Source organism: Mesocricetus auratus, unplaced genomic scaffold (assembly GCF_017639785.1).
Source record: "Mesocricetus auratus isolate SY011 unplaced genomic scaffold, BCM_Maur_2.0 Super-Scaffold_100013, whole genome shotgun sequence".
Lineage (NCBI taxonomy): Eukaryota > Metazoa > Chordata > Mammalia > Rodentia > Cricetidae > Mesocricetus > Mesocricetus auratus.
This window is the reverse complement of record NW_024429196.1, coordinates 38,426,147-38,446,156: the sequence shown is the minus strand read 5'-3', so window position 1 is coordinate 38,446,156 and position 20,010 is coordinate 38,426,147. Positions and strand designations below refer to the sequence as shown.

At 37.2% G+C, this 20,010-nt stretch overlaps 1 protein-coding gene across 6 annotated transcripts in view; it reads right to left on the bottom strand.

Moving 5' to 3' along the window:
* Arid4b (AT-rich interaction domain 4B) overlaps positions 1-20,010 on the bottom strand; it is a 123,258-nt gene that overhangs the window by 50,015 nt on the left and 53,233 nt on the right. For all 6 annotated transcript variants that reach the window (XR_002383075.2, XM_005071794.4, XM_013114666.3 and 3 more), the window contains exons 6-9: positions 19,620-19,699; positions 15,160-15,251; positions 3,169-3,307; positions 392-471 (exon numbers count right to left, since the gene is read on the bottom strand). Coding sequence is in view for 5 of the 6 variants with exons in the window: in XM_005071794.4 (XP_005071851.1) it covers positions 392-471; positions 3,169-3,307; positions 15,160-15,251; positions 19,620-19,699 (391 nt within the window). In the remaining variant the exon portion in view is untranslated. The remainder of the gene's footprint in view (positions 1-391; positions 472-3,168; positions 3,308-15,159; positions 15,252-19,619; positions 19,700-20,010) is intronic.

The following is a 20,010-nucleotide window of genomic DNA, read 5'->3' as shown; positions in this document are numbered from 1 at the left end:
AACCCAGATGGTAAAAGGAGAGAAAAAACCTCTACAAGATGTCTTCTGACCTCTATATGTATACTATGATACTAATGTACTCCACACCATAAGTAAATACATAACACCAAATCAGTAGCTCATTAGATCCATTAAACATCAAATCTGCCTAAATGAGCCACCAGTTATACATGACTAAGAGACTGCCAAGAGTCCACGGAAGCAGACCTAATGAGTCAAGAAAGACACCGCAAGACTTCCAGAAAGTATAAAAGCCATTCTCTTTGAAATATTCTTCTTCAAAGATTAAAGGCGGTCAAAAGAAATAACTGAACTTATCATTTAACAATCTAACTTGGAAAACCTGGCTTATGTGGATAGATTTTTAAAAAATCACACAAACAATACTTACAATTTGCCATCTTTGAAAGATCGAACAAGAATATTGTCTTTTTTCACAGCAATCTCATCACTACAGTCAGGACAAACCACCTTTAAAAGAAAGTGTAGAACTATCATGAGTGAAAGTATATTTACACTTATGTTCATGCTTGCTATCTAAATGTTTCTGAAGGTATAGAGCAGCACTATTTGGCTGCAGAAGGTACAAGAGCCCAGAGTTCCCAGAGTCTCATATAGCACATGTCAAGCCTTTAATAAAAAAATAAAAGCTTATAGGATGGTTTAACACAAAAGCATGTTGTAAAAGATTCACCTTATGGCTGGGCACAGGGACACACACCTTTAATAATAACACCAGGAAGCAGAGGCAAGGCAGGTCTCTGAGTTCCAGGCCAGGGCTTCCCATGAATTTAATCCTGAGAACCCATGTGGTTTTGGATAGAACTAACTCCAACAAGCTGTCTTCTGACCTATACAAGCACAATGCAGGTAGGGCCATGGCATATCCCCATGAATAAGTACAATTTAACAATTAAAATAAATAATAAATTATTGGGCCAGTGAGATGGCTCAGTGAGTAGATTTCTGCTGTCAAACCTGACAATCTGGGTTAAATTACCCAGGGCTAGCTAGCAGTATAAGAGAGAACTAATTTCCACAAGTTGTTCTCTGACGTCCACAGGTATGTGCACGTATGTTCTCTATTACACACACCAAAATTAAAAAATATGTAAAAAAGTGTCATTATGAAGAAAATGGCCTCATAAGGGCAAGAGCTGAAAGCTATAGGTACTGCAATTACCTAGGTGATTAGTGGCTTGCATGTCAAGTAAAAGCAACAAAAAATTAAAGCACCAAAAGTAGAAAGGTGAGACAAAGGGAAAACTTGGTTTTGCCTTTTGCAAATAACATGTAAAAGGAAAGCCACTGAAGTGGCCAAGAGGAAGGGAAAAAATAAAAAGAATCTGGAGCTCAAGCTTCAAGGTGACTAAATGGCAAATATGCAAGTCTGGTGGTACTCAGCCAAGTTAATAAAATGTGGGAATCAGAGTCGTAATAAGCCAAGTGTGATGGCACACATAAGTACTTAAAACACTTCAGGAGGCAGAAGCAGGAATATCTGGAGTTCAAAGCTACCCTCAACTACACATCAAGTTTGAGGCCAGCCCTGTCTAAGACCTGCCTCAAATAAAACAAAAAACAAACAAAAGGTATCAGGATTCTGAAACCTGCAGCCCATGAGCCTCAGTTCCCCATGAGCTATAGATTTTGCAAATGCACATACAGCTGTTCATCACATATGCTATTCCCTGGTACCAACTAAAATGATAGAAAAGATGAGATAACCCTAAGGAGAACAGTCACATTTTATAAACTTTGAATCACATTTTATAAACTTTAAAACACTATAATAAGGATTATATAATGAAGACTGAAAACTTGAGATTTCCTTACTTTAAAAAAGGAATGTATGCCACTTATTTCCTAGTTTCAAATTCAAATTAAATGAGGCTAGTTATCTTGTTTGAAACAAGGATCCAGAAAAGGATTTATAAAAACACACTTTCATTGGGCATTGTGGCACAGTCTAGTGATTATTTGGGGTAAGGGGAAGACTGCAGAAATGTGGAGATCAAAGGACAACTTGCAAGAGTCAGTTCTGTCCTTCTAACTGTGAGTTTCAGGTCTTGTATTCAGGTCTTTGGGGCTGGTGGTAAGCTAAACCTTTACCAACTGAGCAATGTCTGGACCAGTAATAAGAAAACAGAGGTACAATAAGTACAAAGTTTGCCCTTCTTTTGCATTTTAGACTTTACAGTGGACTTAAGAATTACAAAAATTTATATCAAGAATTTTCTACCCCAAACACCCAGCTTCTTCATTATGAAAACCACCTCTCTTAGATATCACCAAGACTTCTTTATATTGATACAATTGGGGAAGTAATCTTTGTTCACTTAATGATGCTTGACACTCTCTCCTATTTTTAATCTAAAAAAAAAAAAAACCCCAATACTGGGATAAGTCACCATTTCCCTTATAAACTTACCTAGTTAAAAAACTAAACTGTTTCTAGCAATGCATTGGTGATAAACATCTGTAACACCTGCAAGCACTTGGAAAGTGAAGGTAGAAGAATCAAGAATTTAAAGCCAACCTAGCCGGGCGGTGGTGGCGCACGCATCCCAGCACTCGGGAGGCAGAGGCAGGCGGATCTCTGTGAGTTCGAGGCTGGGCTGGACCGATAGCCTCCAAAACAATACAGAGAAACCCTGTCTCGAAAAACCAAAAAATAAAAAAATAAAAAAAAAATAAAGCCAACCTAATTACTTAGACAACTGGAAGCCAAACTGGACTGCATGAAACTCTGTCTTTAAAAAGGAGGAGGGAAGTGAATGGCTCAATAGGAAGATGGCTTAGTATTTGTTGCTCCTGCACAGGACACAGGTTCACTTTGTAGCATCCACTTAGCAGCTCACAGTTGTTTATAATTCCAATTTCAAAGAATCAACACATTCTTCTGGCCTCCAAAGGTATAGAAACATTTAAAGCAAATATTCATACACATAAAATAAAATATGTATCTTATTTATATAAGTGTTCTATCTGAATATAGTGCTGGCATGCTAGAAGAGGGCGTCAGATCCCACCATAGATGGTTGTGAACCACTATGTGGGTGCTGGGAATTAAACTGAGGAGTCAGTGCTCTTAACTGCAGAGCCATCTCTCCAACCACCCCTAAATACGTATTTTAAAAAATATACTTTTCATACTTAAATACTCACCAGTGCGGGAAACCACAATGTTTTCTTCTTATCCAAACTAACATAATCTACACAAACAACTTTGCCTAGTAGCTCATCAGTCTGTTTCCTATCATCCTCATCATCATCACTGGATGAGGAGGAAGATTCCTCCTCTGGTCTAGAGAGAGAGAAAAAATAAGACAATCTCATTTACCTTCATGAAGATAAATAAGTCAATAGTTAGCAGGCTGTTTCAGAACTTTCCCACATTCCCCCAAAAAATGAAAATTAACTCTTTTAGATTTTAAATCATTCTCTAAATCTCCAAATAGTAACAGAGAGCTTATCTTCAAACAAAAGTGCATCATGTCCCCCATAATCTTTTGGGTTTACTATTTTGAAAAATAAGGGAGAAGGAGTGCAAAGGCATAGTAGTGCACACCTATAATTCCAGCAGTCAGGAGGACAAAGCAGGGGGATCTGAAGTTTGAGGCTAGCCTAAGTTACATAGAAACACATGTCCCAAAAGATAAGACAAAGATTAAGGGAAAAAACCAGAACAGAACAACCAGTCCTCAAATCCTCAAAAAAGCTGAAAGCCCATAGAACACGTCTCAGTATTATATTACAAGATATGAGATCCCAGGGTCAAATTGTAAACATTAAAAGAGACAGTCTTCTGGCATTCACAATACTGAGAAAACGTAAAAAGGGAGAAGGCAGAAGTTGGAGAGATGGCTCAGGGGTTAAAAACACTGTAGTTAAGCCAGGTGTTGGTGCCGCACGCCTTTAATCCCAGCACTCAAGAGGCAGAGGCAGGAGGATCTCTGAGAGTTTGAGGCCAGCCTTGTCTACAGAGTGAGTTCCAGGACAGGCTCAAACGCTACAGAGAAACCTTGTCTCGAAAAAAACAACAACAAAATAAAACCTCTGGTTATTCTTTCAGAGAATGGGTTATGTAGTGGCTCAAAAGCCTCTCTAATTCTAGTTCCCTGGGAGCTGACTTCCTCTACTGGCCACTGTGGGCAATGTATATATATGGTGCACAAACATACATGCAGGCAAAACACCCATACACATAAAATAAAAGCAAATTTGCTTTTCACCCAACTGGAAGGCATGAATTCACACAAAAAAGCTGCCTGCTTGTGACTTTGCAGTCACTGGCACAGACAGGAGCTACCAGAGTCACCTGCACACCCAGCTAGGTTTTCTTTTTTTTCCCCAAGCCTCTGAGCAAGTTTGGGATTTTCCTGTTGTAGCCTCTCTAAAAGTCTCCAGCTGCCACCCATACCCCAGAAGCACCTGGGCTTCAAATGCCACAGGACTTTACCTGTCCTAGACTGGCTGGCTCTGCCTTCAGGCAGCTCCCACCACACGTGCTTCTTCTGCACAACCCTGTGTGCCTTTTTCAGACCAACAGTGCTACCCCACCCCCACCCCCGCCACACACACCGTGGGTTTTCCCTAGACCTCTTCTCCTCAGGCTGCCACTCTCAGCTCATGGCTACACACCAGCGGCTGCACCTGTACTCATTCAGCCTGTATACCTGTTCTACACGCTATGCAACTTTAAGCTCCACCATCTTACTTGGCAGATTTGGTGAGACAATTGGGAATTCTTTTTTTTGGGGGGGGTTTCAAGACAGGGTTTCTCTGTGTACTGTGTAGCTTTGGAGACTGTACTAGAACTAGCTCTTGTAGACCAGGCTGGTCTTGAACTCACAGAGATCCGCCTGCCTCTGTCTCCCGAGTGCTGGGATTAAAGGCATGCACCACCACCGCCCAGCCAATAATTGAGAATTCTTAAAAAGGGAATTAGTTTAAAAAAAAAAAAAGAAAGAATTTTTCCCCACATTAAAAAATGGGAAACAGCCGGGCGGTGGTGGCGCACGCCTTTAATCCCAGCACTCGGGAGGCAGAGGCAGGCGGATCTCTGTGAGTTCGAGGCCAGGCTGGACCGACAGCCTCCACAACAATACAGAGAAACCCTGTCTCGTAAAAACCAAAAAAATAAAAAATTTTTAAAAAATGGGAAACTATTACAATGGCAGGATTTAAGTCCCTGAATAATAGGGACTAGATGTTTTGAAAATGGAACAATTAAATGAGAGGATAAATTTATCATATTTATCACTTTAAAAAGCTGGCTAATATGAATGAGTGCTAAGATACAAGATTTAGAAAAACTTAATAAAACAGATCATAGAGATATGCAGACCCAGAAAGGAATTCAATGGTGAACAAATTTCAGTGTTACTTTATAAGGTTAAGTTTAGGATTAAGGTTTGCAAACAACCAACTTTAATTATCCAGTAATCTTACAGGAACTGCCAAATGACAGATATCTCCAAGACTGTGCAAGGCTTAAATGGACTTCTGTGGAAATGTTAGATTTAAGGAGATTCAAAGAAGTGATAGTCTCATATGGCATGCATTCACCTTTTGTGGAGCAGATGTTAAACTCTTGGTCAAATTGTAATAGAATTATACCCCGAGACTGGAGAAACTTGGTTTAAAGCAGTCTTCAAGCCTGGTCCTCAATTACAATGGAGGACCTGGTGGAAAGATGAGGCTACCATTGAACAATGAAGTAGGGCTAGAGGTATAGCAATCTCCCAAAACCAACTTCTTGGAGAGGGAGATTATGCTGATGTAAAAGGCAATCTCTATCTGATGACCACAGCCTGGATTTATGCTACACATCAGCTTTGAATGCTTAGGACAGAATTGGAGGAGGAAAGAAAATTGAGTCATTTACTAAAAAGTTATACAGGGCCCAAAGGAAGCCTTCATGGAGTTCTTACAAAGACTGACTTCAGCAGTAAATAGAATGATACCAGATTCAGAAGCTAGACAAATAATAATCCAATCTCATGCTAATGCACAATGCAAAAGCCATTAATAGGCTGCTAAAGACAAGATCAGTACCCTTGGAAGAATGGATCCGAGATACAATCAATATTGAATCTCATGATCATGATGAGGCATGGATAGGAGGGGTGATTTTGAGAGGTTTGAAGAAAAATCAAAATGTCAAGTGTTCAATTGTTGCTAACAAGGTCATTTAAAAAGGGGTGATAGGCAGGGCATTCTTAGAAATAATGTTTTTTCTCAGCGTAATTCAAACAGAACACCTGTCCCTTCTGGATTATGTAGAAGGTGTGGCAAAGGCAAGCATTGGACAAATGAATGTAGGTCAACAAGGAGTAGTTGAGGAAATTCTTTATCATTGAGAAATACCTTGAGGGGCCTCTCGAAGTTCAGTTGTTTCCTGTAACCATGGAGGAAACTTCTCCCAAGAACAATTAAGGGACCTAATGCCTATTATAAGAACCAATACTGCTCTGGATGAGAGAAACGCTATAGAAGAATAAGAAATTCAGAAGAAACCATAAAGCAAATATTCTGACAAACTTCTATAAATGAACAAAGACCAAAATTAACAATACAAATAAATGACAGTCATTAAAGGCCTTGCAGACACAGGTACAGATGTCACAATAACTGCACCAGAATCTTGGCATCCAAATTGGTAACTTCAGGAGGTATATGTTCAGCTTATAGGGACTGGAATATATCAGGGAAAACAGTGTGAGATGGGTTGAATGTATAGAGAAGGACAGAGAGGAAAGTAAAGCCACATGTGGCTAACATAGCAATCAATTAATGAGAACATGAGTATTACAGGAATGGAATACTCAGATTAACATTCACCCAATCATAAATTAATGTGTGTCTCTGGGAGAAATATTAGAAGGTATTATAAAGAACAGTCACCGGTCATTCAGGCTGTAAAAGAACAGAGTACAACAGACGCTGATCTTTCAAAAACACCAACAGCCCTACCTTTAAATTGGTTGATGGGCAATACCTGTATGTATAATGGACTTTAACAACAGAGAAACTGAAGGCCTTAGAACTGGTACAGGAGCTGTTAAATCAGCATACTGAAGAATCAACCAGCCCTGGGAATTCTGCTACATTTATTATTAAAAAGAAATCTGGAAAGTGAAGAATGGTAACAGATCCAAGAGCTGTTAATAACATGACTCAACCAATGGGCTCTTTACACTCTGGAATTCCTTTGCCTCCTTTACTACCTAAAGGATGGCCTCTTGTAGTTATTGACTTAAAAGACTTTCAATGTACCTTTAAAAAAAATAAAAATACAGAAAAATTTGCCTTCATAGTGCCAACTTATAATTCTCAGCCTGCTAAGACATATCAGTGGAAGGTTCTCCCCCAGGGAATGTTAAATAACCTCACCATGTGCCAATATTTTGTAAGTCAGCCATTGGAAATAATATGCAAGCAATTTCCTCAATCTATAGTTTACTATTATACGGATGATATTTTACTAGGTGACTCAAATGTAGACACTTTAGAAAGAATGTTAGAAGAGGAGGAGGGGGAAGAGGAGGATGAGGGGGAGAGGAAGGAGAGGAGGAGGAGGAGCAGGAGGAGGAGGAGGAACAGAAGGAGGAGGTGGAAGAGAAAAAATAGCCTTATTGGGGATTACTAATTGCTCCTGAAAAAATACAAAGAGGAAGTTCTATTAGTTATTTAGGATATTAAATAGGTCTACAGAAAATTAGATCACAAAAGTTACAAATTAGGAAAGACTGCTGACTCTTAATGACTTTCAAAAATTGCTAAGACATATTTCCTATCTAAGACACACTATTGGAATAGAAAGAAAAAATGAACTAAGGAATTTGTTTAAATTAGATGATGACAAGGACTTAAATAGTCCAAGAGAATTATCAGCTGAAACAGAGACAGAATTGGCTTTGGTGGAAGAAATCATAGGATGCACATGTGGATTGTTTAGATCAAAAGCGTGACTGCATTTTGCTTATTTTCCCTCCAAGCATTCTCCTACAGGAATACTGATTCAAGAGGAAGATATTATCTTACAATGGATCTTTTTACCACATAAACAGCAAAATATTAAAAATTTACATGGAAAAGATCTCTGAGTTAACTCTAAAAGGAAAACTAAGACTTCATCAATTAGCCGGAATAGATCCCACAGAAATTATAGTAACTTTTACTAATAATAAAATTGACATTACTAATTGGCAGAAAGTGAACCTTGGCAAAGAACTTGCATTAATCTTTTGGGAGAGATTAACAACAAATATCCCAAAAGGAAGAGAAGTTAATTTATAAAGAGAACTAACTGGATCCTTCCTTATATTGTAAGAGAAACACAATAACTTGGAGCCCCTACATTTTATACTGATGCAAATAAATCAGAAGAGGTGGGTTATAAATCAGAAAACTTAAGTGGCCCAAGCATCTTATTATTCTGTCCAAAAGTCAGAATTATATGCTATTCTCATGGTATTAATGGATTTAACAGAACCTCTCAACATAGTTACTGATTTGCAATATGCAGAAGGGGTTGTGTTACATAATGAAACTGCTAAATTTATACCAAATGATACAGAATTGACTTTATTATTTATTCAGTTATAAGACATATTCAGGAATAAGAATCATATATATATTTCGATCACATACAGATAGCTTGGCCATATAGCACTATTGGTAGGAAATGAACTGGAGGCCTTAGAATTTCATAAAAACATCATGTCAATAGCAAAGGTTTGAAAAAAAATTTTTTCATCACTTGGCAACAAGCAAAAGGAAATTATAAGGAAATGTCCTACTTGTTCTTTATACAACTAAATTCCACTACCAGCAGGAAGTAACCCAAAGGGTACTCAAAGAAATGAAATCTGGCAGATGGATTGTGTTTTGTTTTATAGAATTTGGAAAATTAAAATATGTACATCACACCACTGATACCTATTCAGGATTTCAATGGATAACTGCTTTGAGTTTTGAAAATGCTGGTTCTGTAATCAAATATTTGTTAGAGGTTATGACCATCATGGGAATACCTGTACAAATTAGAACTGACAATACTACTGTATATGTCTCTAATGAAAAGAAACAGTTTTTTGCTTATTACAATATAAAGCATATTGCAGATATATGACACAATCCTACAGCGCAAGCAGTTATAGGAAGATCAAATCAAACTCTAAAGGATATGCTAAATAAATAGAAAGGGTAATAAATACCCCCAGAAATAGGTTGCATGATGCTTTATTAACTTTGAATTTATAAATGATAATGAGAAAGGAACAACAGCTGCTAAGAGACAATGGATAACAGAAAAAAAACTAGAGAATTAAAATCAGACTGTATACTTTAAAGATGTGCTGAGCTCAGAATGGAAACCAGGACATGTGTTACCTTGGAGAAGGGTTTTTGCTTTTGTTTCCATAGAAGAAGAAAAACAATGGCTATCATCAAAATTGATAAAGATCAGACTTGAACAAGAGGTAAAACCCTTGATAGAAGAGGCGAGAGTTAATCAAACAGCATTGCTGTTCAATCTAAACTAACTTTAAGACTAACAACTGTTTCTCATTTGATCAGATAAACTTGCTATGAGGGAGCCTCCTCAAAATTAGGGCTAGGGAGAGTTTCTCTCTTTTCAGGAGAAAAAAGTCCAATAAGACGTGAAGAAAAAGGACAAAGCTTTAATCCAGAAAAAATGTCCCAAGGAATAGAGCAATTTGGCCTATTAGTATATCACATCTCTATCAGGATACAATTTCATAAATCTTCCCAAATGTTTGTTTCTGCTTTTCTCTACAGACATATAATTCAAACAGTCTTTTTCTGGGTTCAGTCTAATTAAAAATTAAAGTTGGCTTTGGAGTTGGAGGTGAAGTGTAGCTCTCTCTTTCTCTAAACACAAGCATTCTTTTAAAGTAAAATCTAAAATCTCTGTCGAGTCAGAAAAGCCACCTGATACGGGAAAGAAAAACAAAAAATTAAGGAACTATTTTTATTGCCACTAATCTCATAAATACTGTCTCAAAATTTATAAGACTAATATATATGTTTAACTTGTGTCATGAAAGTAATAGTCATATAGAGTACTAATTCTAGAAAAAGGCTTCATCTACCTTCCTATATATGATTTTGAAAGAGTCTCTATCAGACAACTAGGAATTAAGTTTTTGTACTCTGGATGTACATAATAAATATTGATCCTTTAACCTCTTTGAAGTCTGCTGCATATGACATTTAAAATGTTTTAAGTTTTCTGCAGTGAACCATGACCATGTCTAACCTCTGAAGTCTCCAAAATGATGATGGGGCCCCACAACAATTTCATTGGGACTAAGACAATGCCACTGAGCTGAAAAACATCACCTAAAGACCAGTTTTGGACTATAAACTTAGGAGAACAATTTTGAGGTGGCTAGCTGAGATGATCCAGCCTCACAGACTATTCTAGCCAGGACTTGAGACAAGCCCTGCACTTTCCCATTACGCAGAGACTAGACAACAAATGATATAGCTACCTCTCATAAGACTTGACAATTAACTCAAATTTTTCTTTTCAGGATCCTCTAAAAACACCCGGTGGCCGAGCAGTGGTAGAGTACACCTTTAATCCCAGCACTCAGGATGCAGAGGCAGGGGCAGGCGGATCTCTGTGAGTTTGAGACCAGCCTGGTCTACAAGAGCTAGTTCCAGGACAGCCTCCAAAGCAACAGAGAAACCCTGTCTCAAAAAAATAGGGGGAAAAAAATGCCCGGTGGCCCCAGACAACAAGGAGAAAATGTAACATTACAACACCACATTCCCAAGAGTTGGCATGGATGGTTTTTGGTAGTTCAATGGGTTATGGATAGTTGTCTTTGTTTAGGGGGGAGTTGGTTATTGGTATTGGTGATGGTCACAAAAAAAGTTGAACAAAGGAGATCAGATTCAGAGTTCTTTTTTTAAGAAGAAAAGAAGGAGATATAGATATGATAGGATATAAGGATAGATTACTGGATCTACTTTGAAAAGAAATAAGGGTATAGAAACAGGATAAAAAGGTAGATTGTTGAACCTACTTTTAAACAAAAAAAGTACTGGTTTTAAATATTGACTCAAAAAGTTGAAACTATTATTTTAAGAACATACTATACATACATTTTTAATCTTGTTCAAAGGTGTTGTACCTATGCAACTCATTTAACAATGTAATGCAAATTTTCAGTCCTTGGAAGTTAATAAGGAAATGCAGGTTAGTAATTAGTCACCTATTACAATCCAACTTATACTCATATTATGTATGTCTTCAAGGTCAAACATATATTTTAGATAGACGGGTCATTTTCAAACACTTCAGAGATTGGCAAAATATGGAATTTAAGATATTTTAATAACACAGGTTCTTTTTGTTTGTTTGTTTTCATGAGACATGTTTGCTCCAGGCAGCACCAATCTACTTCAGAGAAGATGATGGGCACCAAAGAAACTCCACATGGAATTTACTTTCTTTTGTCTTTGGGGTTTTTTTTGTTTCGTTTTGTTTTTGAGACAGAATTTCTCCATAGCTTTGGAGCCTGTCCTGCAACTTGCTTTGTAGGCCAGGCTGGCCTCAAACTCACAGAGATCCACCTGCCTCTGTCTCCCAAGTGCTGGAATTAAAGGTGTATGCCACCACTGTCCAGCTGGAGTTTACTTTCTTTGTGGCAAACGTTAAGCCACTGGGTAAGAAAGTGCTCTTGCTTCAACTGCTTGTCCAAAATGGACAAGCAAGACTCAAAATAAAGGACTGCTGAACTTTGCCAAGACAAGGTAGGACAGCCCTTCAGAGTATCCTACTTCACAGAAAAGTCTGATATGCTATGACTGTAGACCAAAGATGGATGACCCAACTTGCAGAGGAACTTTGGGTGACTGTCCAGGCAGACAACTGTTTCTGTCATTTTTCACATTTTTGGGGGAAGCCACTTGCCTGCACTTCCTGCTTACTCAAGTAATATTATTTCCATCCCAAGTATTTGGAATTGAAGACTTTATAGTGATAGTTTTAGTTTTCCTTGTTGCCAGATTCAGAAAGGAAATTCACTAAAGAAAGGTAAAGTGTACTAGGTTGAAAGACATAAAAAGATAGTTTTGGTAATGCAAGTTATAATAGAAATTGAATTACGCACCTTTGAACTCACCAGGATAGGCTAGATATTAAGTGTTTTCTCTGAATTTGTCAAACACTAATGGACTAGACATTGTTGATGTATTTATTGGCTACATATTTTGTATATGGTCATTGTACTTATTGTATGTAGTTTTTCTTATATTAGTTATAACTTTTTTATTTTAAACAAAAAGGGGAAATATGGCGATATCTTGTTTGTACAAATAAAGTTTGCTTGAGGGTGGAGCTAGTCACTAGTCAATCACAGAGATCTGGAAGTCTGTACAGACAGGCAGGAAGAGATATAACTGGGCAAAGAGAATTCATAAGGTGGGAGGAGACAGGAGCTCACTCTTTTCTGCTGGGAAGTTGAGTAGGTAAAGAAGGCTGCGGTTTTGCTCCTTCGTTTCTCTGATCTCTCAGCATTTTCCCTTATATCTGACTCCACGCTTTTATTATTAAGACCTAATAGAACTCATGTTACATAGAGCTTTATGTCATTTTAATAGATCAACTCTATGTGATATTCCTATTAAACCTATTTTGAATTTCTTCTTGCATTGCTGGATGTGTAAGATGGTTAAAAGAATGAAATTTTACTAATTTTTAAAATAAAAATAATAATAATTCTTAGCTGAGTGATGGTGGTGCATGCCTTTAATCCCTGGCAGAGGCAGGCATAACTCTGAGTTCCAACCATCTTGGTCTACACACTGAGTTCCAAGACAATCAAGAGGGAGCTTTCTTTACATACTGACATCTGATGCTGCTGTTTTCAAGTACATACAGGATAATCCTATTTAGTCCTTACATTCTACACTTTTCACTGGGAATACTCCAGCAATAAAGTCTATCCAAGTACCCTCAAATCTGAATGCCCAAATCTATAACACTTTTGCATTTGGGATGGATAATAACCTGTACTTGCTATATAGGCATTATATGTATATATAGATTAATTTCGTTTTCAAAACTCTAAGAGAGTTAGTACTATGATCCTAATTTTACAGATGAAAAGTGAGGCATGGCATGAGAAGATTAACCTGCCAAAGTCATACAGCATGCAAGTGGCAGAATATGCAAACTCAAGTCATCAAGTTCTACGCTCACAACAGAGCAGGATAAGTAGAATCAGCATTGAGATTCTCTGCCGTTTCAAACAAACCACTCTGGTATCGCCCATCAGTTATTAAAACCTGAATATACTCCCCAGAATTATGGGGTGAATAATGCTCAGTGTTTTATAACATTAGCTCATTAATTTTCAAAACTATCAAAACACTCCACAATTCGCATGCTTCAGTGAATACTTTTATGGCAATGTAATAATCCTCTCAAAATTCAAAGACATCTTGTCAGAGTTACAACTAATATTCACAATGAAGGTCATTCTTACTGATAACACCACACATTTTTTTTTCCTTTCTTTTTTTTCCAGGCACAGTGTTAGTATGTAGCCCTGTCTGGTCAGGAATTCAGAGAGCTGTATGCCTCTGCCTCCCAAGTTCTGGTATTAAGGGCCCATGCCACTACATTGAGTGCACCATTTATTTTCAGTTTATTTTTCTCTGTGGTTGAAATACTCAATTTTAAAATGTCATATACAGAATCAAAATAATTTTTAAAAGCTATGAAGCAAGTACTCTCAAAATAATCAAGTCACTAGCAAAGTAAAAAGGCAGAAAATTTTTCTAGCAACTGAAGAAAACATTTTCTAGAAGATTCCGAGAGGAAATGCATAACTCAAATTAATGTAAGATAAGAAAATGGGTAGCAATGAGTATTTTTTCAATGCAGTGATTAGTCTTCTAATTTCAGTCCTCAAATGAGAGTTTATTTACCATTAAAATTAATTTGGAAAGTAACCAAAGCACTCTGGCTAAGCAAATCCAAATCTGTCAGTTGAACAGGAAAAGCCTGGGGGACAAGGGTTAGCTCAAGCCTCAGTTCTCCTTTCTATGTCCCAGAATGATTTCCTTAATCTCAAATTTTATTGATCGGTATGTGCGTGCGTGCGTGCATGTGTGTGTGTGTGTGTGTGTGTGTGTGTGTGTGTGTGTGTGTGTGTGTGTAGGAGCAAGAGAGGACACCATGGAAGCCAAAGGTAATCAAATCCCGTGGAACTGGAGTTACAGTGGTTGCCCAATGTGGGTACTATAACTAAACTCTGGTCCTCTGCAAGGGAAGCAGTAATTCTTAAGTGCTGAGTCATCTCTCCAGATACCCATCTATCTTCACAAGTGGCTGAAATTAAATATTATGCATGTGCTTACCCACCTTCCATCTTGAGGGTTCAAAAATAATCATATTTAATATATATTTATATAATGAAATCAATTATTTAAAGTTTTAATAATCCAACATAATATTTATTTTTAGTAGTTTAATAGTATTTTGTTTCAGAATTATGTAATTTTAAATTTTTTCCATATATAAATGTTTAATCATTAAATTTTTTTAATTTCTGAGAGACTAAATTTTAAAAATATATTTGGTTATTCCATCCATTCCAACTTTTGTTTCTTGCTTCAAGGAAGCTGTTTTTAACTACTTTAAAAATAGTACGAGATGAAATTTTATCAATGACATTTGATAAATGTAAAGAATTTAGGAGATTCATAAAAGAAAAATCAAGTCTGGTTTCAAAGGAAAAAGCAGCAACAACAAAATGGTACGCATAAAGGTGAGAGGTTCAGATAAGGGAGGCACTGGGAACAGAAAAAAACACCATGATTAAAAGCATGATATCATAAAACAAGCTGATGAGGACAAATGAAATGACTAGTTCTGCTCCAAAAGCAGGATCAAGATATATAAAGAAAGACCTGGGATAAACCCAGCTGTTAAGGCTGGCAGGCATGCATGGAGATCAGATCCATGCTGAGGAGTCTGAATCAATATTAGAACTGACATCACTGGAAGATCTCATTAGCATTTTGCAAATTACAATTTAAAAGTCATAACTATTAAAACAACACTAGAAAGAGAAATGAGTCAAGTTCACTAAGTTATGAAAATTGACTTACATATGATTAGATCTTCTTCCTCTATTTGTTTTCTTTCCTATGACTGGAGTGCCAAAATGTTCAGGGTTGGTGAGTGGGAGCTGGTCTAGTGTCTGTGGGTGAGAACACAAACCCATCAAAAGTTATTACTTTGCAAGTGCTTTCTTCATTTTAAACCAAACCAGTGAAATATGCTCATATTTTGAAACTAAATTTTTTCACTCAAAGAAGACTACAATACATCTCTCCTAATGAAAGAAAATTCTAGCTTCAAAGATATTAGAATAAAGATGAATAAGCCTATACTTGGAGGGAAGAAAAAGAAAAAAAATAGATGAAAAGCCTTGGTTGCTTATCTAGAAGATTACCTATTAGAAGCCCACACACACCAAACTCACTAAAATACAAAACAACCACTAGCTTACCCAAAACGCACACATGAAAAGAGACTCCTACTTATAATGGCTAACTCCTAGTATGAGACCAACCACAGTTCAAAAATTTTCCTTGCCCATAGCAAATTAGAATAATTAAAAAGAAATGTAACAAGTAACTAAAATGAAATTAACTATCAAAATTAGTACCAGTAGCTTGAAAGGAGGTTGCAGAGAAGATATAACTTGTCAAATGTTTTCTACAATAAATCAGTACCTCTCCTCTCTCCCGCCCCCTCTCTCTCTCCCTCCATTCCTCCCTCCCTCTCTGCCTGCAGATCATGATACAGCTCTGAGCTACTGCTCCAGTGCCTGCCTGTATGCTGCTATGCTCCCCATCATGGTAATAAAGGACTACACCTCTGAAACAACTGTAAACAAACACTCAATTAAATGCTTTTTCTTATAATAGTAAAAAGGGGGGAGTTTAAGAGCTGGAGAGGAGCTGGAGAAATGGCTCAGAGGTTAAGAACACTGGCTGCTTTTCCAGAGGACCTGAGTTCAATTCCCAGCAACCACATGGTGACTCACAACCATCTATAATGACATCTGGTGCTCTCTTCTGATATGTGGCATAGAACACTATATACATAAGAAATAAATAAATCTTTTAAAAAAAAAAGGCTGGAGAGAAGGCTCAGTGGTTAAGAGCATTGGCTATTCTTTCAAAGGACTTGGGTTCAATTGCCATCACTCAGATGGCAACTCTTAACTGTCTGTACTCCAGTTTAAAAGAATCCAAGACCCTCGTCTCGCCTCTGCAGGCACTGTATAAACATGCATGCAGGCAAAACACACATACACATAAAACTAAAAAAGAAAATGTTTAAAAATGATTTTTAGTATTTAATTTCTTTTGTTTAAATCTGTAGCACATAATATAATTGCTGTTATGAAAATGAGTATTCATTCCTTCCTTGATATTAACTACATATCTCACTAGAATGTACTTTCCACAAGCTTTTTTTCAGTCTTTACTTCCTGAAAAGTATTATTTCCTGAAAAGTATATCTAAAAACCTAACTTCAAGACACTACCTTAATTAACTTTGACCCTTTGATGATCATTATTGACAATATGTCTATTTTCTTTTCACCTAGTAGTGCACATAAACATACGGACACACACCTTTTTTCCCTCCCTTTCCCACCAACAGAATGCTTGCTATTAGGAGATAGTTTTCTGAGTGTTGTGGAAATGATGGATTCCTGGGGAAGTTGTCAAGATAAAAGTAAGACTGAGGAACTATTCAAGATAAGTTTTCTTAAAGTTACACATTAGAGTGTTACAAAAAGAGGTGTCTATGACAGGGCAGAGCACTTGCTAAGCATACACAAGGATCTAAGTTTGATCCTGAGCACCCTGCAAGAGAAGCCAAATAAAGAAGGAGTACACAGATGTAGGTTGCATTCCCTTCTATATACTTTCCTTACTAAGAATTAATATAGTAAACTTATAAAATATTTCTCTCTGCTTACTACTGACACCCTACCCCCCACCCCCACCGCAGTGGAGGGTAAACTACTCAATTAGAGACACCCAAGTCCACACAGCTCATCAGTAACCTTAGCGCATACTGGCACATGGGAAGGAGTTAATGCATCCTACCATCCTAACTGTCCCTTCAGCAAAACATAAATGAAAGTGTACACCTGCACAGAGAAAAGAAAACACCCTCCTAGAAGGCACCATAAACACATAGCTTCTATTCATGCTATTTCAGTTTATTCCTGCCTGATGAATCCAGCTTCAAATTCTTTTTTTAATTTTTCTTCTTTTTATTTTATTTTATTTTGTTTCAAGATTTCTCTGAGTAGCACTGATTGTCCCAAAACTTACTCTGTAGACCATGCTTCTGTGTCCCTAGTGCTGGGATTAAAGGTGTGTCCCTCCACCACCTGACTCAAATTCTTCTGATAAAAGAAAAACTATTATATTAAATTTCTTTACACCAAGCCCTTATCAGGTAAAAAGTCAGGGTTTTAGGACTCCATACTTACTAGCAATAACAGGATAGGTGTCCTAAGCAAATAGTCACATACAAAAATCATAAATGCAGAAAGGGTATTTTATCATATCACTTGCCCCAAAATAGTAGTCTGACTTCTTGTATGCAAACCTTTAAAATCTGGGTATGTTTGTGCAAAGCTGTAATCCTAGCACTTGGGAGAAAAGGAAGAGATTTTTGCCATAAGTTCAATATGCCCAGGCTACAAAGAGAGCAGCTTCAAAAAGCCAAAAAAACAGCAAACCTGTAAAACTAAGCCAAATTGTAATGGTGCATACATAATTCTAGTGTTTTGAGAAGGCTCTGAGGAGGTAAGGCAGGCAGATCAGACTTTCAAGGTCAACCTCAATTAACTAGCAAGTTCAAGGTGAGCCAGTGCTGCATTGAGATCTTGTCTCAAAAGAACAAAAAACAAACAAAATCCTCTCCTTCAAATGCAACCCAATAATTATTTGCTGAAGGCTCTAGTATATAAAACACTGCTGGAGAAAAGAAAATGTGGTTACTCCCCCTAGAGCAGTTTAAATTTTATATAGGGGAAGTAACAAAAAGATCACACAGCAAGAATACTCGAGGAAAGTGCAAAAAGATAAAGGATGAGGCGATGTAAGTTGGGCAAAAAGCAAATTGAAGATATTATATAGCAGAAAGCATTTCAGGTGGCCTTAAGAGAAGATTCCAGCAAGTGGAGAGGATATGGGCTCAAGAGGAACCAAGACATACAAACCACAACTTGGAAATATCAAGCAGTCTAGTAAGTGCAGGGAGTGCTAAGACTGAGAAATTTAAAATATACATGGGATTCAATCGATGATGAAAGCTTAAGTATTTTAAAAACAAAACATGATCTAATAGATGAGTACGTACTACTAAAGTTTCCCATAACAAGCTTTCTTCTAAACAGAGGACAAAGTCTGACAGTTGAGTTGCACTGTGTATCAAGTCACTTTTGACAGAATGAACTGGACCATGCATATCATGTTACTTTGTGATGCTGACTCAAGCTCCTAAGTTCAGATCCTTGGGCCCAGCTTCCTTGATCCAGCTTTCAACAATCAGTCTCCTAACCAATTAATTAGGGGTGATTAATAACAGTAATCAGGAATAATGCAGAGATTGTGACAGTATACACCAGTCACTTAGCAAAGCCTCTGGTAGACACATGCACTGCATTCCATCTGACTAATAAGTGCTCAGCTTCCTTCCTGTGCCAGGCACTACAGCAGGAAATATGATCAAAGCAATGAAGACGACAAATCACCTGCTCTTGTGACACATGCTACCTAGGAAGGTAGAACCTCAAAAACAAACAAAATACACATTTTAGTGTCAGGGAATGATTAATATCATGAAAAAGATAAATCAATGTGAAAGGATAAAGAGGGTCATTTCAGAAAGGGCAGTCAGTCAAAGCTACAGCAATGTCAATATGAAGTAGCTCCTGACTGCTTGTCATCTTTATAGCCTTCAACTCTTCTTTGTAAGAAGTATTTTCATTAATTCTTAAGAAGCTTTTAAACTCTTATTCAACCTGAGTGGGATAATAAGTCAGACATTTTTCTCATAATTACTTACAAATTACATAAAGATATATAGAAAGTCAGGCATAGTGGTACAAGCCCATAATCCCAGCACTCAGAATACAGAAGCAGGGCAATCATGAGCGCAAGGCCAGCCTGGGATTTATAGAATCCCTGTTTAAAAAACAAAAACAAAGACAGGCAGTCTCAAGGTGACTAAACAAGTCTATTATTTTCTTCATGGAAAAGTACTGAAATGCTTTAAACAACAAAGAAGACAAAATCTGGTGTCTGAACTCAGGGTTCTCAGTACAGTTCACAGATTACAACATAATGACAGTGTCCAGCTTTAAACCCAGTTCTCAGGAGGCATAAGCAGTTGGATCTCTGCATTTGAGGCCAGCCCGGTCTATAGAGTGAGTTCCAGGACAGCCAGAGCTACCTAATCAGACCATGTCTAAAGAAAAAAGGAAAAAAAAAAAAAAAAACCCCGCAGATATATTCATTTACTACACTTACTTCACTTTCAGCAAAATGCCTCTCTCCTTTCAGGCATAAAGAAGATCGTCTCAATGTCTTCTCGTCTCCATCATCAAAAACTATGTGAGGAAGTAAAAATGGAAGCAGCTGAGAAACTTTTCTAAGACTAACAACATGATGTCAGAATCATTAAATTTTGTAAGTTGCAAATTGTCCCAATTTTAAGAATTACATTTGGAATTGAGTTCACATATCATATTTTCTAACAAATAACTTTATAGTTGTTTGTCATTTCTGGGAAAACATATCTTAAATATAAATATATATATATACATGGGTCAGTGGATAAAGACACTTGCTATCACCTTCACTTGAAGACCCAAATTCACAGTACAATAGAGAATGATTCCTACAAATTGTCCTCTGCCCT